Source organism: Felis catus, chromosome B3 (assembly GCF_018350175.1).
Source record: "Felis catus isolate Fca126 chromosome B3, F.catus_Fca126_mat1.0, whole genome shotgun sequence".
Classification (NCBI taxonomy): domain Eukaryota; kingdom Metazoa; phylum Chordata; class Mammalia; order Carnivora; family Felidae; genus Felis; species Felis catus.
The window spans coordinates 46,835,852-46,850,853 of NC_058373.1; the positions used below are offsets into that span (position 1 = coordinate 46,835,852).

The 15,002-nt window shown below is 42.2% G+C and overlaps 1 protein-coding gene across 1 annotated transcript in view; it reads right to left on the reverse strand.

The window, feature by feature from the left end:
• Positions 1 to 13,633: 13,633 nt before the first annotated feature.
• Positions 13,634 to 15,002, reverse strand: part of LOC101088492 (myocardial zonula adherens protein) — a 91,526-nt gene continuing 90,157 nt past the window's right edge. Inside the window, exon 13 of the mRNA XM_011282897.4 lies at positions 13,634 to 14,574. Coding sequence (XP_011281199.3) covers positions 14,478 to 14,574 — 97 coding nt within the window. The 3' untranslated portion in view covers positions 13,634 to 14,477. The remainder of the gene's footprint in view (positions 14,575 to 15,002) is intronic.

The window sequence follows — 15,002 nt, forward strand, 5'->3', positions numbered from 1 at the left end:
ATTCACCCTTCTTCCTCACCCAAGCCCTGCCAGGCACTGAGCTCCTCCACTGTTTATAGCATCTTGGTGGTATTGGAACCCTCTACTTTCCCCCTGCCCGTGGTTTTATGGAACAGATTTCTTGTTCGGTGTTTTTACTCTTTCTCTTGAACTGCTTTCTGGGGGAGTGCTTTTCTCACATGATCCCAATGCATGACACTCTCCTCCTTTCTCTTTCTCTCTCTGTCCTGTCTCCGCAAAAATGACTCCCTACCCTCTGTGGCTTTTCTCTACCCCAGTTCAGCTCTCTGCATTGTGTACCTGCTTAGTTCTGTGGCTCAATTTATGCAGATTGTTGCGTTAATCCTCAGATCAACTTTCTAGGTGTTGAAAAATGGTTTGGTCCTTATTTGTCTGTGTTTCAGAGACAAGACAAGCTCAGGGTCTGCATGGTGCTCCACCATCTTAACTGCTCTCCTGGTATAGAATCTTTTACACAACGTAGCTTAGGACTCCAGGATGTCATAATACAAACCAGAATTCCTAATAACCAACCTCCCATACACAAACTGTCTAGTTCTCTTGTCAGTAACCAAGAGGTTTGGCAATTGAGGAAACATTACCCTAAAACAAAAGCACTCTGTTTTCTCTTCAGAATGAAAATAGGCAAACTCTTATTTTATGATCCATCAAACAAACAAACAAAAGATATGTATTAGAACACAGATTTTGGATGCCTCAGTCGGTTAAATATCTGACTTTGGCTCTGGTCATGATCTCACCATTCATGAGTTGGAGCCCCATGTCAGGCTCTGTGCTGACAGCTCAGGGCCTAGAGCCTGCTTCAGATTCTGTCTCCCTCTCTCTCTGCCCCTCTCCCGCTCATGCTCTATCTCTGTCAAAACAAAAAACATTTTTTAAAAATTAAAAAAAAAACACAACACAGATTCTAATAGCAGTATCGGGGGAAATGATATAAAATGGAGAAATTTAACACAAAGAGAAACAATGAGTGCCATAGGTTTTAACATCTCCATACTAACCAGGAAAACACTTTGAAAGAAATAGAGCCCACAAACCACAGGCAGCTAATCTCTGCTGAAGAATTCCAAGTGCATATCAAGAGCCCACCTGTTATAAAATTGAATCTAGACAAGTGTTTTTAGTTTTTGTTTGGTTTTGGTTTTCACTGCTCTTTTTAAAAAAATCTAAATCACTTTTCTGGTGGTACTTGGACTAATCTCCAGAATAGTAATAGCCCACAGGGTAAACTAATGAATTTGGCTATTAGAAAGCAAGAAAAATTCAAAATGAAGAATTAAAGGAAACGACAATTTCATCATTATGTGAAGTTCTGCCAGGATGATTTAGCCATTCCATTGCCACCAAGCTGCTTAGGGTGTTGTTTGAACGCAATTTAAAAAGACGAAAAACAAACCTGGGAAAGATTTCCATTTGTCCTTAAAGAGTTGAAGATAAAAATTACAAATGAGTTATAAAATTGGTAGCAATGATCCTCAGAATCTCCAGGTTGCTCTTCTCTGTTTTCTCCCATTAGTTATCAGGCCACAGAACTGGCCGTGATATGTCTGGAGTCCGTCAAAATGGCAGCAAAACTATTTCCCATCCCGCGTGTTCTTTTTACTACGTGAGTTTAGCTCTCCTCCTCCCAAGAAATGAATCTATCCTTGAATCTGGGCATGCTTATGACTACAGCAAAAGTGATTTTTTCAGTCTTCATAGTAAAAGGTGATGCAGCTTCCACCTAATTTTCTTGGGGTGTTTACTATTGGAACTCAGCCAGCAAGCCAGCCATGCAGAAACCTGAGTTTGTATGGGTATTTGGTGTTTTGTCAGCCTAAACTGGGGTTTCAGCCAAAAGGAACCATCAACCACCAGATACGAGTGAACAAACCTTTGAATGATTCCAGCCCCCAACTGGCACAGCCTTCCAGGCTTCCAGACTGAGGCCCCAGGCACTGTAGAGTAGAGACATCCCCACTAGGCTCTTTCTGTATTCCTGACTTAACAGTTCTGGGGCATAAGAAAATGGTTGTTGTTTTATATCTTTAAGTTCAGGGTGGTTTGTTAAACAACAGTGATAACAGGAGCATTAATCATGGTTAACCCTCCAGCTGTCATTTGAATCCCATGTGTTTTACCTCCTTGGAGACCCCATTCATTGGTTCATTCAATAAATATTTATTTATCACACGTGAGACACTGTTCTAGGCTTTGGAAATACAGTGGTGAATGAGACAAGTTTCCTGCCACACTGAAACTTCCATTCTGTTAGATGGTACTAAGTGCCACAGAGAAAATTAATATGGGTGGGTTGATAAGGAGTGATTGGGAGGCTACCTTGATTGAGGGTGATTGAGGTTGGTTTTTCAGTGGAGGTAATTTATAAGCTAAGACCTGAATGATGAGAATTAGCTGTGGGAAAGTCTGACAGGAAAGCATTCTAAGTAAAGGGTGGAAGAAATACTAAGGGTCTAAAAGGAGAGGGAGCTCAGCATGGCTAAACAACAAACAAAAGGCCAGGGCTAGATCTTGCAGGGCTTTGTAGACTAGGATATGGAGTTTAAATTTTACTCCAAGAGAAATGGGAAGCTATCCATTGTAGGCAGCCTCTAGGATGCCTACCAATGGTCCTGTCCTATAGGAATCCCTTCCCTTTGAATGTGGAATGGATTTATGGACTCATTTCTTACAAATAGAATATGGCAAAAAGTAATACAAATGGTAAAAGTGACAGGGTGTCACTTCCAAAGTTAGGCTGTAAAAGAGTTGAACAGACATTTCATCAAAAGTGTACAAATGAAAAAATAAGTACATGAAAGGTGAGCAGTGTTATTACTCATTAAGAAAATGCAAATTAAAAATACCATGGGGATACTATAACACAACTATCAGAATGTCTGAAATTAGAAAGACTGACCATACCAAGTGTTGGAAGGGATGTGAGACAACTGGAGCTCACATACACTGCTAACAGGAATGTAAAATAATACAGCCACTTTGGAAAACAATTTGGCAGTTTCTAAAAACCTATCACATAACCCAGACATTCCTCTGCTAGGTATTTACCCAAGAGAAATGGAAGCATGTGTCTATCTGAAGACCTATACCTAAATGTTGATAGCAGCTTTATTTGTAGTGGCCAGAAAACTGGAAACAACCTAATGTCCACCACTAGGTGAATGGATAAACAAATTGTGTATGTCCATAGGACCGAAGACTGTCACACATGCAACAACGTCAGTGACTCTCAACTATCCTGAGGGAAGGAAGCCAAGAAAAGAGAAGTACATAGTGTACAATTACTTTTATATAAAATTCTAAAAGATGCACACTAAACTTTAGTGACTTGAAAGCAAATCAGTGATTGCCTAATGATGGTGGGGTGGCAGGGAAGGATTATGAAGGGGCAATAGAAAATGTTCGGGGAGTGATTATGTTCATTGTCTTGATTGTCATAATGGTTATGAGAGTTATATTCATTTGAGAAGTCACAACTTATCCCACTGTACACTTAAAATATGTCTGGTGCATTTCCTGTTGGTTATACCCCCAGTGAAGCTGTTAAATGTACCCCATCTAGCTTCCACCCTTTACTGGGTCTTCAAGGATAAACTTCCTAAAAGACTTATCCGCACCCTATGAATCCACATCTTCACCACTCTCACCAGTGCCACAAACCCTCTCATATTTGTCAGACCCAAGATGCAGGTTTTAGTCTCTCTCCTCCCTGCTGCCTCTGACCTTGTGACCACTTCCTCCTTCTTAAAACTCTCTGCTAATGTAAGTCCCATGCTACCAATCTCTTCAAGATTTTCATCTCTGGAGACTTTTGCTCTAAGGCTAGAATTAGAGCCAGGGTAAGGACCTTACCACCTGAATGTCCCAAAGGTTTCTCAGGTTCAATTTGTCCAAAGCTGAAGTTAATTTTCCTTCCCCCAACCCACTCTTCCTTTTTTAAGATTCCCACTGTTTAATGGCACCATCATCCACCTAGTTGCCCAAGCCAAAAACCAAGTATTCATTCCCACTGTTCTTTGTCCTCAACCCAACAGCCTGAATACCTTCTTCTCTGGACACTCTCCCTCTTTCCACCCTTTCAACACCTCCCCACACAGCCAGAATTGCCTCCATTGCCATTGTCCATGTCCTTGAGCCAACTACTATAACAGCTCCTAAAAGGTTTCCCTATCCCTGTCTAATCTGTCCTTTCCTTCTAACTGCTGTCAGAGAGCTTTCTTCCTTAAAAAATCTAATTTTTCGGGGCACCTGGGTGGCTCAGTAGGTTAAGCGTCCAACTTCGACTCAGTTCACCATCTCATGGTTCCTTGAGTTCAAGCCCCACGTCAGGCTCTGTGCTGACAGCTTGGAGCCGGGAGCCTGCTTTGGATTCTCTGTCTTCCTCTCTCTCTACTCCTTCCCCCCTCTCCATTTCTCTCTCTCTCTCTCTCTCTCTCTCTCTCTCTCTCTCTCAAAAGTAAATATTAAAAAAATCTAATTTTCTTCCTTCACTTGGAGTGATGATGTGGAAAACACTAATGTCATTGTACAAAGACTAGAAGTGTTCAGTTCCACACTTGTCGGGCCTCTCAGCTCACATATGGTCCTTCCACCATGTTGGGATCACCGGAGGGTATTGGGGAGAGTATTGTGGGGGGCCACGTGGAAGCATGCCCAGTATCTCTGCCTAGAATTGACAGTGGTGTGTAGTCACAGTGGCAGTGGTGTGCGATGAAAGTATAAATGACAGATTTAGCCCAACTCCTGCCAAATGGTAGGAACTTGGGAAGCAGAATGATGATTAGTGGAAGGTTAGTCCCCCCAAAAAATGTAAAGGAGAAGATAGGCTGATATTTCAACCAAAGTTATTGGGAATAATGATCACCGAAAAAGAAACCTATTATGATTAATTTGGTGTGTTAGTTGCCTAGGTCATGGTGCCCAGATAGTTGATCAAACATTATTCTAGATGTTTCTTTGAAGGTGTTTTTTGTCTGAGATTAACATTCAAATCCGTGAACTTTGAGTAAAGCAAATTCCTCCCCATAATGTGAGTGGGCCTCATTCAATCAGTTGGAGCCTTTAACAGAACAAAGACTGACTTCCCCTACTCAAGAAGGAATTCGGCCAGCAGACAGTCTTCGGACTTGAACCGCAGCAGTGTTTTTCCCTGGCTCTCCACCCTGCTGCCTACCTGCAAGTATAATCACATGAGCCAAATCTATTTCTCTGGAATTCATTTTAAGGAATTGGCTCACATGATTATATACACACACACACATCCTACTGCATCGGTTTCTCTGATGAACCCTGACTGATACAGAGCCTGATAGCATCAGTCTTTAGGAAAATCAAGGCTCCATCATAGCTGGACTTCAGGGAGAGAGGGCTGACGAGAGCAAAGGCTGGCCTTTGCTCTGCCCCTGCTATGAGCTGGGCATATGGAGAAGACACGGGAACCAAGATTCATAAACAAATTTGGATCCAATTCTGTTTTCTTTCGTGTTTTTTTTTTCAAGCATTCGTTTGGGAATTGAACATGCTGAACATTCAAACCATTGCAGCCATAACTAATGAAAAATTAATAAAAAATGGTCAATGTTAGACTTTGTTGAACAATAATGGCCGACATCTGTGTACCATTTCCCAAACCAGCTCTTCCGGTCAGTCCCCAAACTGCTTTTCTTAGAGGGCAGTGGGGACCAGCCCACTTTACAGAAGGAGACACAAGTGCCAGCATCTTGTGATGTTCCTTGCCCTGCTACTTTGTCTGTCGGTCCCTCAGCACAGAACTTGACAAATAACCAGCAGGAGCCTGGCCAGTTAGAGGAGAGAAACAAAGAAGGAACAGGGAATTGGAATCTGCCACGAGAAAAGCAGAGTGAAAAACAGTTAAGGAAAGGAACTGGTAAAGAGGGAAATAAAACAGTAGAAGTGGCAGTAGGGATTCTCTGCACAGAAACCAGACACAGAAAGCTTCGTAGGAAGTCTTATGCTGAGAAAGTCACAGATAAATCCTTCATTTCCCTTACAGCTCTAGAATTCTGTTGTACAAAATGTCACATTCCTCCTTTTTTGTATTTTACTGTAATCCCACCGCAACAAAAGGTTTTCCAGGGCTACCGGGGGGTTGAGGCTGTAAAGTGCATGTACTCCACACTAAAAGTAAATTCTTGTATTAGTTATCCAAACTGTTTGAAATGAGGAACGAAATTTTCAACTCCTATCTGCCTCTTTATCAGCAAATAGTAATTTAAAGCCATTTACCAGGGCCGTGGCTCCCCAGTAACAGACTATGGCCTATTAAAATTAATCCTGATAGAAGATCCTTGCTGCTTTCTCTAAGCACATTCAGGCCACTGGTTTATGAACAGGATGAACAGACGGCCCATCCCAGAGGGCTTGAGGGAGGAAGCACGTTAAAATGGACGCCTGCCTTTTTGTTTGCTCAGCTGCTTGGAAAAACTAAGACCGAGGGAAATGGGATTAATCAAGGGGGCAGTTGCCCATGGAAAAAAAATAGGAAGACTCTGGTGAGAAAATCCCAGCCAAATAAGGTTCAAGTTGAAGGGAAAGAATTCTTTTCTCTTCAGACTTTCACATGGTTGAATGTTATTTGGTGACAAATCTTCCATTTCTGGCCACCACAGCATTTTATGAACTTTACAATAGTGTGGGAAGAGAGATTTGAGAGAGAAAAATAATTAAATGCTTAATTCTCTGAAAATTCATGTAATGTTACTTTAATTAGCAAATTTAATGAAGATTATTGGTTAGATAAGTGATTGTGATTGAGTAACATCTTTTCTTTGATTTTTCATATGAACAAACTCCCACACCAGAAAAAAAGTTCTTAAAAGGTCACATGTACTGATTTGTGGTATAGGCTGCATAGATGTTGTAGCTGAGGCCTCTCTTCTCAGTTTAGGAGAAAGAATCTCTTCAGAATCAAGACAGACTCTTGACCTAAAATATCTTCTCCTCCCCTTGACTTATTTCACTTCCCTGTGACACACTGAAATTCTAGCAACAAGATTACTAGGTTAACAAGGATCTTCCTTTGAGTCCATAGATATTTCTAAAAGGTTTGTGGCCTATCAGTCATTTACACACCAGTATGAATTGGTTCCAAATGGCTATCTGACCTAAGGTGGTAACCTCTACTAAAGGAGTGGAGTTTGATAGGAGGTAAAGGGAGAAAATTGAGAGGTTTTTGAACAACTGGAGAGGAAGAGTAGACCAGAGAGAGTATCACAACAGGGTTTACATAGCAGGAAGACCCTAGAGGGCCTCCTATCCAGGATTTGGAGAATATGTAGAACAGGCAAAGTAGGAGAATGTCAAAACAAAACTTGGCTTGGAATTGGTTCAGATTCCATGCTGGAGGGCAGACCTCCTATATGTAAATGGACCTTGACTAAGATTTTTCATAAAACGTTGAGTACATCGTATATCATAAGATGGCTACAAAAATTATTTCATCAAAAATAAATGCAGATAAATATGCTTATGCTTCTTTTGTGCTCAGAGAAAGTGGTTTTCACATATATTTATCAGAAAATAGAAAAGGAGAGTAAGGGAGGTAATTTGCAAAGTCACTAAAGGGTGAGATGTCACAATTTCCTTTCCTTTCCTTTCCTTTCAAATTTTACGTGAAAGGGAGTTTGGAGTTGAGCCTTGTGTGGAGGGAAAGAAGAACCAGGCCTTGACTATAATGTCAGCACACAATATATCTCACTCTTTGCAGTCTGAGGTCTATCAGAGGCTATGAAATAAACTGGTGACCAGCAGCAGGATGGAGTTCGAGAAAGCTGGCTACCCCTCTCCTCTTGCTAGACCTGGCCAAAATCAAGTGTCTGGTCACCTTTAATGTTCTGTCTTGCACAAAAAAGAACACAGCTCTGAAAGCTTCAGCTAGGGGAAGTGAGGGGGAGGCACAAGGGATGCCCATGAAATATATAGTAGGGAGAATTATTCAAAAAAGAAAAAGTCCTTGATTTTCTTCCCAAAACTTTGGAGGAGAGAACAGTCAAGCATAGTAAATAGGACAATAAAGGTGATCGAGATCAGAAAATTGAAGGGGTGGCTGTCAATCTCCAACTATGTCTTTATGGGGAGAGGGTTTATGTACCACTAACTTTGTGGCCAGTTTCTCTGGATTTCAGTCTCCTCCTGTTTAAAATGAGGGTATTGAACCAGACAAACTCCAAGATGCCTTTCAACGCTTAAATGATATGATTCTAGGATGATTAATGTTTTAATACATTCTTTGGCAACATCTGCATCTATTTAAGCTCATAAATGTTGAGAAGAAATATTTGGTATGCAGTAAACCAGGAAGCAGGTAGCTCCCTGTAAATAAATACTCCTCCAACACTGATGATATTTCGGGTCTTATCAACCCTTGCTGTACTCCCATACTTGCCCATATCTTATGGAACTGGATAATGTTTTCCATCACCTAGAATTCTTGAGCTTAATTTAATTTTTATATCTAGTGGATGACAGCTCTGAGTAATTTAAGATTGTCTATAAGGCTTTAAAAAAAACCCTGAAGTTGTCAGAAGACAAAAAAAAAAGTCCTATAATGAATGATGTGAGACGAACATCATTTCCAGCAGACAAGAGAAAAAAGTAGTTTGAAGGACTATTTTTTATAATGCACAGAAAAAAAAAATGTTTGATAATGTAAGTAAAGGGTTGCAAATTGTGGGTCTTTGGCCACGTCCACTCTACAAATGGATTTTTTTGACAGGACAGAGTTTTTCAAAATCATGAATTTGAGTGATTTTAAGATGGGCATGTACTGACCGTCTGGGTGAGCATCCCCTCAGCCAGCCACTCACCCTGTTACCCTACCCCAGACCCTTTCCACCTCTGCGCAGACCCTGGGTACCAGGGCATTGGAGTTTGTGTGTGTCAGGAGTATAAATGAAAATTTTTGCCCAACATTTTTCTTTTCTGAGAGGCTACAGTAAATCCCATGGAAACTTCCTAGGTCACTAGTAGAAGATACATACTTATTACATGGAAGTGTTCTTTACCTCTGAATCTCAGTTTCCCTAACATCTTCTGTGTTTTAAGAATCCCCATAAACGATTCTCAGATAATTTATAGAATTAACGTCCCCCCGGAGTACAAATTTCATTAAGATTACAGGGTTTATTTTCTCTAGAATTAAGTATAAAAAGGGAATTTTAACTCAGAAAGACTCAGCCTTTTCTGGGAGGAAACCAGTTTCCTTGTATAGTCCAACTAAATAAGTGCTAGAATCAAAGGTTCTAATTCTGTTGTTTTGAATATTTCCTAAAGAATTGTTTGTAAGCATCTGAATACATAGTCATTGTTTACAAAGCTTGACACAACGTTGTCACCGATTTTAAGAAAAGCCGTTTTAAAACGTCAAAGAAAATTATGAATCTTTATGATCACTGTGGAAACATTAGCGTCTTTATAACATATTTTCTATTTTTAATTCCATATGGAGGATTTGGGGACCAAAACAAGGTTAACTTGAGACAGCCCTAATTTCCTTCCCAGCCCCCCAAAAACGTTTAAATAAATTCATGGGTACCATAAAGACATTTTATTTTAGGGTTTGGGCCACAAAGTGACCGGTTAAGTTTTTCAGGCTGAATGTGTTTTGTTTAGGAGGGTGGCAAGTTAAGAGGAAAGGAGAGAATTAAAATATTTGCAAGATGTCATTAATCTCCAGCAAGAGCCTAGAGTTGTTTTTTTTTCCCCCCCCCTCTTCATTTCAGAACTAATCCAGCTTTCTGTTATTTGGCTCAGAAAAGTCTTAAATCTGTAACAAGAGAGTAACTTCCTGTTCTCAAGAGTATGGCTGCCAAAGAAAACATTTACAAGAAAAGTCCCAGGGCCAAAAAATTGCCTACTAATTATTTCTTAACCCCCTCCCACCCCTAATTCAGGAAGGTGAATGCTGTAAATGCTGTATGTTAAAACTCAAAAGTATGTGTTGAAAAATTAAGAGAAAACCCCTAAGAACTGTTTGCTATTTATTTATATTTTATTGCATTCAAATTACATGGGTTTTACGGCCCTTGGGCACAAATTAATGTTTCTTATAATATTTTGTTCGGAATTCCACAAAGATTATACTATGCCTTTATCAAAATACATGATGGCAGTTTTTACCAGGCACCTTCCCAACTGAAGACGGGGAAGCAACCCCAACCTTCAGGACCTGACTAGCACTGCCAGCTAGGCCATGATGTCGCTCCAAATTGGCCTGACTCAGCAGTGAGGTCTTGGTGTTCCCCTCGGTGATCTGTCTTATTCAGGGCAATGCCAATCAAAGTCCCAGCAGCCTTTGGTAGAAATGGACAGACTGGAAAACTCATATGGAAACGTGAAGGACCCAGAATACCCTAAACCACTTAGAAAAAGAACAGAGTTGGAGAGCCTGTGCCACCTGACTTCAAGCCTTATTAGAACACTCTGATGATCAAGAGAGTGTAGGCTTGGTATCAAGATGGCAAATAGATCGATGTTACAAAGTAGTGAGTGTATATATTGACTGATGCAAATATCGCCAAGTGATTTTCAACAATGGTACCGAAGCAATTAGGTGGAAAACGGGTAGTCTTTTCAACAAAGAGTGCTCAAATAATTTATACTATACACCATGTGTTAGTAATCTAATCCTGTCCTGACACATTATCCCAAAATTTAGCCACCAGGCTCCCTCTGGTTCTTTTTGCCTCTGGTCTCTCTTTCCAGAAAGACCTCTCCAGTCTCCTTTTTGGCCTTTCCCTTTCCTGACAAAATCAAATGGGTTATTCTCAGATTTGCATAGGAGGAAAAGGACACTACAGTTTATTTAATCTGTGTATCCAGCCACATGTTTTCCCCCACTTCCCTCCCACACAATCCCACTCACTAGTCTTCATGGAGTCTCTAATCTGTGTTCAATAAGAGGAGATGCTTGGATTTGCAAATATTCATGATGCAACGCCTCTTTCCCAATGATTACTAGTAATAATGGCAGGTGGCAGCTGTTGGCATGTGTCTGGTGCAGTGCTGGCAAATTTTCCCACATTCTTTCACATGATCTGCACAGCAGGCCTATGAGGGGGGTACAGTTTGAGTTCGAGGCAAAACTACTCAGAGCACTGAGCCTGAGAGCTCAAGTGGCCTCACCAAACAGGTACTGTGATTTAGTTGCAGACCCAGGACTGACTCCGGACTTCGCACCTGTGTTCTGGAATTAAGCCTGTGTGGTTTCAGACAATTTTCATCTCTGAGTTTGTTTCCTTGTCCACAAAATGGCACTAGTAACATCTTCCACATAGAATGGTTGCCAAGATTTAGTGTATATATGCCGGGTCCAGCTCAGTAACTCTTGGTGTCCTGTACTTCCCCAGCCAGGGCTCTTTCTGGAGTACTTTGCATTTGTAGATTTCTTCATGATTATCAGGGTTTGGAATGGGTACCCTCCTTTATGGGAAATTACCTCCCAAGGAGCTCACATCACTGGAGAGACAGGAAATGGACATGATGATCAGTTATTAGATATAAGAGAAGAAGGAGGGCCTAGGAAAAAGTACCCCTGGGATTTCAGAGACAGCAGAGATCAGGAAGAGCCAGACTCACTGGGAACAATTTTGCAGAGGCGAGGGTCTCGAGGTGCACATGTCTGTCTCCCCAACGCCGATGGCATGCGCTGGTTGAACTGAACTGGGCCTCTGAGTCTGGATGTGAAGAAGAGCACTGTGGTCTGAGGTGGCCTGAGCTAACACACGAGAGAATCCTGCCCTTCCTGTCACATGCTCCCACCCCACCCCTTACCCTAGGGGGACCACCCCCAGAGCTCCTGGAGCAGGAAGACAGCATTTGTTGGGGGAGGAAGAGGGTGCCCAGGGTAGACTCACCAGCAGCTCAGAGGTCAGCCTCGGTTGATGCCCCCTCTAGAGGGGGGAGGGCCTGTCACATCAAGCAACTCCGAGCTCTTTCCAGATGTCCCTTTCCCTGCCAGCCCTGAAGTCTGCCCTCTGGGGCCGGTCCCACCCAGATTCTAACCCCATTTCGGTCACAGGGCTTGAATATTTTCTGTCTCCATGGCTGGCTCTTGCTTTTGACTAAGCAGCAGGCCTTCTCTGATTCCAGGATCCCGGGGAAAGCAAGGCCGCTTCCTCTAAGTCCAGGCCTGCTTCCTGTTTGCTGCCCATGTTCTCTCTGGGCCCTCGGGACGCCTACAGGCCTGCAGCTCACACCTGCACAGTCCCTGAGCTCAGGTATCCAAAGGCAATATCCTGAAGGAACTTTTTTCACTGCCTGTTAGGGGGACAGGTCTGCCTCAAGCAAGCAACTTTATATACTCCTTCGGTTTTCTCACTCCCAGTGTTGGCAAAGGGGTCAGGAAACCACATTCTCATCCTGTTGATAAGAATTTAAATGGACACAAACTTCCACAGCCCCGGTTGGAGCATATGCACCAGAAGACTTAAGTTGGCATAATTTTTTAAAAATGTTTCTTTGAGAGAGAAAGAGCATGCGCACACAAGTGGGAGAGGGGCAAGGAGAGAGAGGGGGAGAGACAGTGAGAGAAGAAAGAGTCTGTGCTGTCAGGGCAGAGCCCAGTGTGGGGCTCAGTCTCGCGGACCGTGAGATCATGACCTGAATCAAAATCAAGAATCGGACGCTTAACCGACTGAGTCACCCAGGCACCCCAAGTTCACATCATTTTTGTCTCAGCCCAGCGACTCCTCTTGTAGGAATTTATCCTGAGAAAGTAGTTAGGCAAGCGTACACAGATGCGTGTAGAAGAGGATTCGTCAGAGGACTGCTTAAGAAAAGGAGACAACTTCCAAAGTTCCAACCTGACTGGATAGGTCCAGGAAGTCATAGTATGCCAATGAAATGGAATCCAATTAATTATAAGAAGCAGTACCATAGATCTATATACCTATATCCATATCTAGATTGATCACAGTATAGTAAGTACATTACAAAGGTATGTGTTGATAATAGCACTTAGTAAGCAAGTGCCTACTATGTGCCACGCATCACATTAGAACTTCGTGGACATTAACTCATGTAATCTTCACACCAACTCCGGTTAGGAAAGAACTATCACTGATTGCAGGAGCTCGAAGAGGTTCTGCGACTTGCCCAAAGCATATACTAGTGACGGAACTCAGTCCCCTGAGCCCATGTTACTAAATATCATGATTCTGCTCAGTATACTGCCATGCTTGTTTTAAAAACAAAATAAATTGTGTGTGTGTGTGTGTGTGTGTGTGTGTGTGTGTGTGTGAAGAAAGCGAAGAAGGACTGAAATGAAAATATTGATAGAGGCACTATTATAGAATGTTACTTTTTTATTTAGGATAAAACCTTGCATACAAAGCTATTTTTCATTTCAATAAGATAAAATTACTATGTAATATTAGAGTTTGCAGATAATGTTCAGGGTTTATACACACACACACACACACACACACACGCTGGTGCTCTCTCACACATACACACACCCTCTCCTATGGTTTATAAATGCTTCTAAGGACTACTGACTGAAAGATCACTGTGCCCTCACTTTGACATTCCAGATCCCAGTTCCGCTGTCTACCTCTTCTACCTGCCCATGGATGAAACACAGAGCCAACACGGGTAGAACAAAATATATGGCATTTATTAAACATATGTGACACAGATTGTAATATCAAAGTAGAGCATGCATGAACAAATTATTCATTTAACAAAAACACCAGTCGATACTGAAAACATGAAATGATTACATTTCCACAACATACAAAATTTTTTCAGTTAAAATGAGAAAGAAAAAAATCACAGGTAAAATAAATACATTGATTTCAGTGAGCCCCATACAGACATAAGGCACAAATTAAACCGGAGGATTAGCACATGGGAATGAGGCACCCATGCCCGCAGGAGGCCAGTCTCCAACCGCGGCTCCCACACCCCACACACATCCTGGCACCAAGAAGAGAGAGCGTCTGCATGCTGGGAAGCCTTCCCTCCTGGCCAGGTCTCCCCAGGTGCCCACGCTCCCGCAGACAGGCTTCTCGGCACCAGAGAAACACTGCCTCTAATACTTTTATGGGTAAATAAAACCTTCATGCTGTAACAAATGATCCTGACGTGAATAACGTGAAATTTCAAATTAATGCCCTTTTTCCTCCCAGCTGAAGGCTAGTAAAACAGAAAATAAATTGTGAGGGAATTCTCCTGACAGAATTTCAGTGTCTACTCCCAAAGCTAATGACGGCCCAGTATAGCACGGTTGGGTGTTTGAAATATGACCTCGACACCTCTCTCTCCTGCCCTCCCCTTCCACCTCCGCTTTCCTTCATGTTTTAGAAGTACATCAGAGTCAGCAATCTCCTTTCTGGCTTAAACCTGTATAGGACGAGGTGGTAGCCACCTTTCCCAGCCTCAGGCCACAGGGTTCTAGGGCCTTTGTCCCTCTGTCCAAAGCGACTGTCTCCAGGCGCCTAAGTCAGAGTTTTCTTCAGGGTTAACTCCAGGACTCGTGTGTACGGTGTGTAATTCCTGGAAGGCATTGCGATCTCACGAGTCCTCCCTGTTGGGCTGAGAAACGAGAAAAGGCAAGTCAGGAAGATCGACCAAAACTCCCCACAGTCTTCAAGTGAGACAGCTCTAGAAAATGGTTTTGCAGCCACGGCAGCCTGAAAATAAACTGACAGAATGCAGCTGAATCTTTTGTTTAAATATTATAAGAGGGACCATTAATCTTAGCAATTTTGAAAGGTCATGCTAAATATCATTCAGAAAAATAAAAAAAAAAACCATGTATTTAAAGAACTCAAAATTATTTTAACGTAGGGGAGCCTGGGTGGCTCAGTCGATTAGGTGTCTGACTTTGGCTCAGGTCACAACCTTGCAGTTTGTGAGTTCAAGCCCCAAGTCAGGCTCTGTGCTGACAGCTCAGGACCTGGAGCCTGCTTCAGATTCTGTGTCTCCCTCTCTCTCTTTCCCTCCCCACCTCACACTGTCTC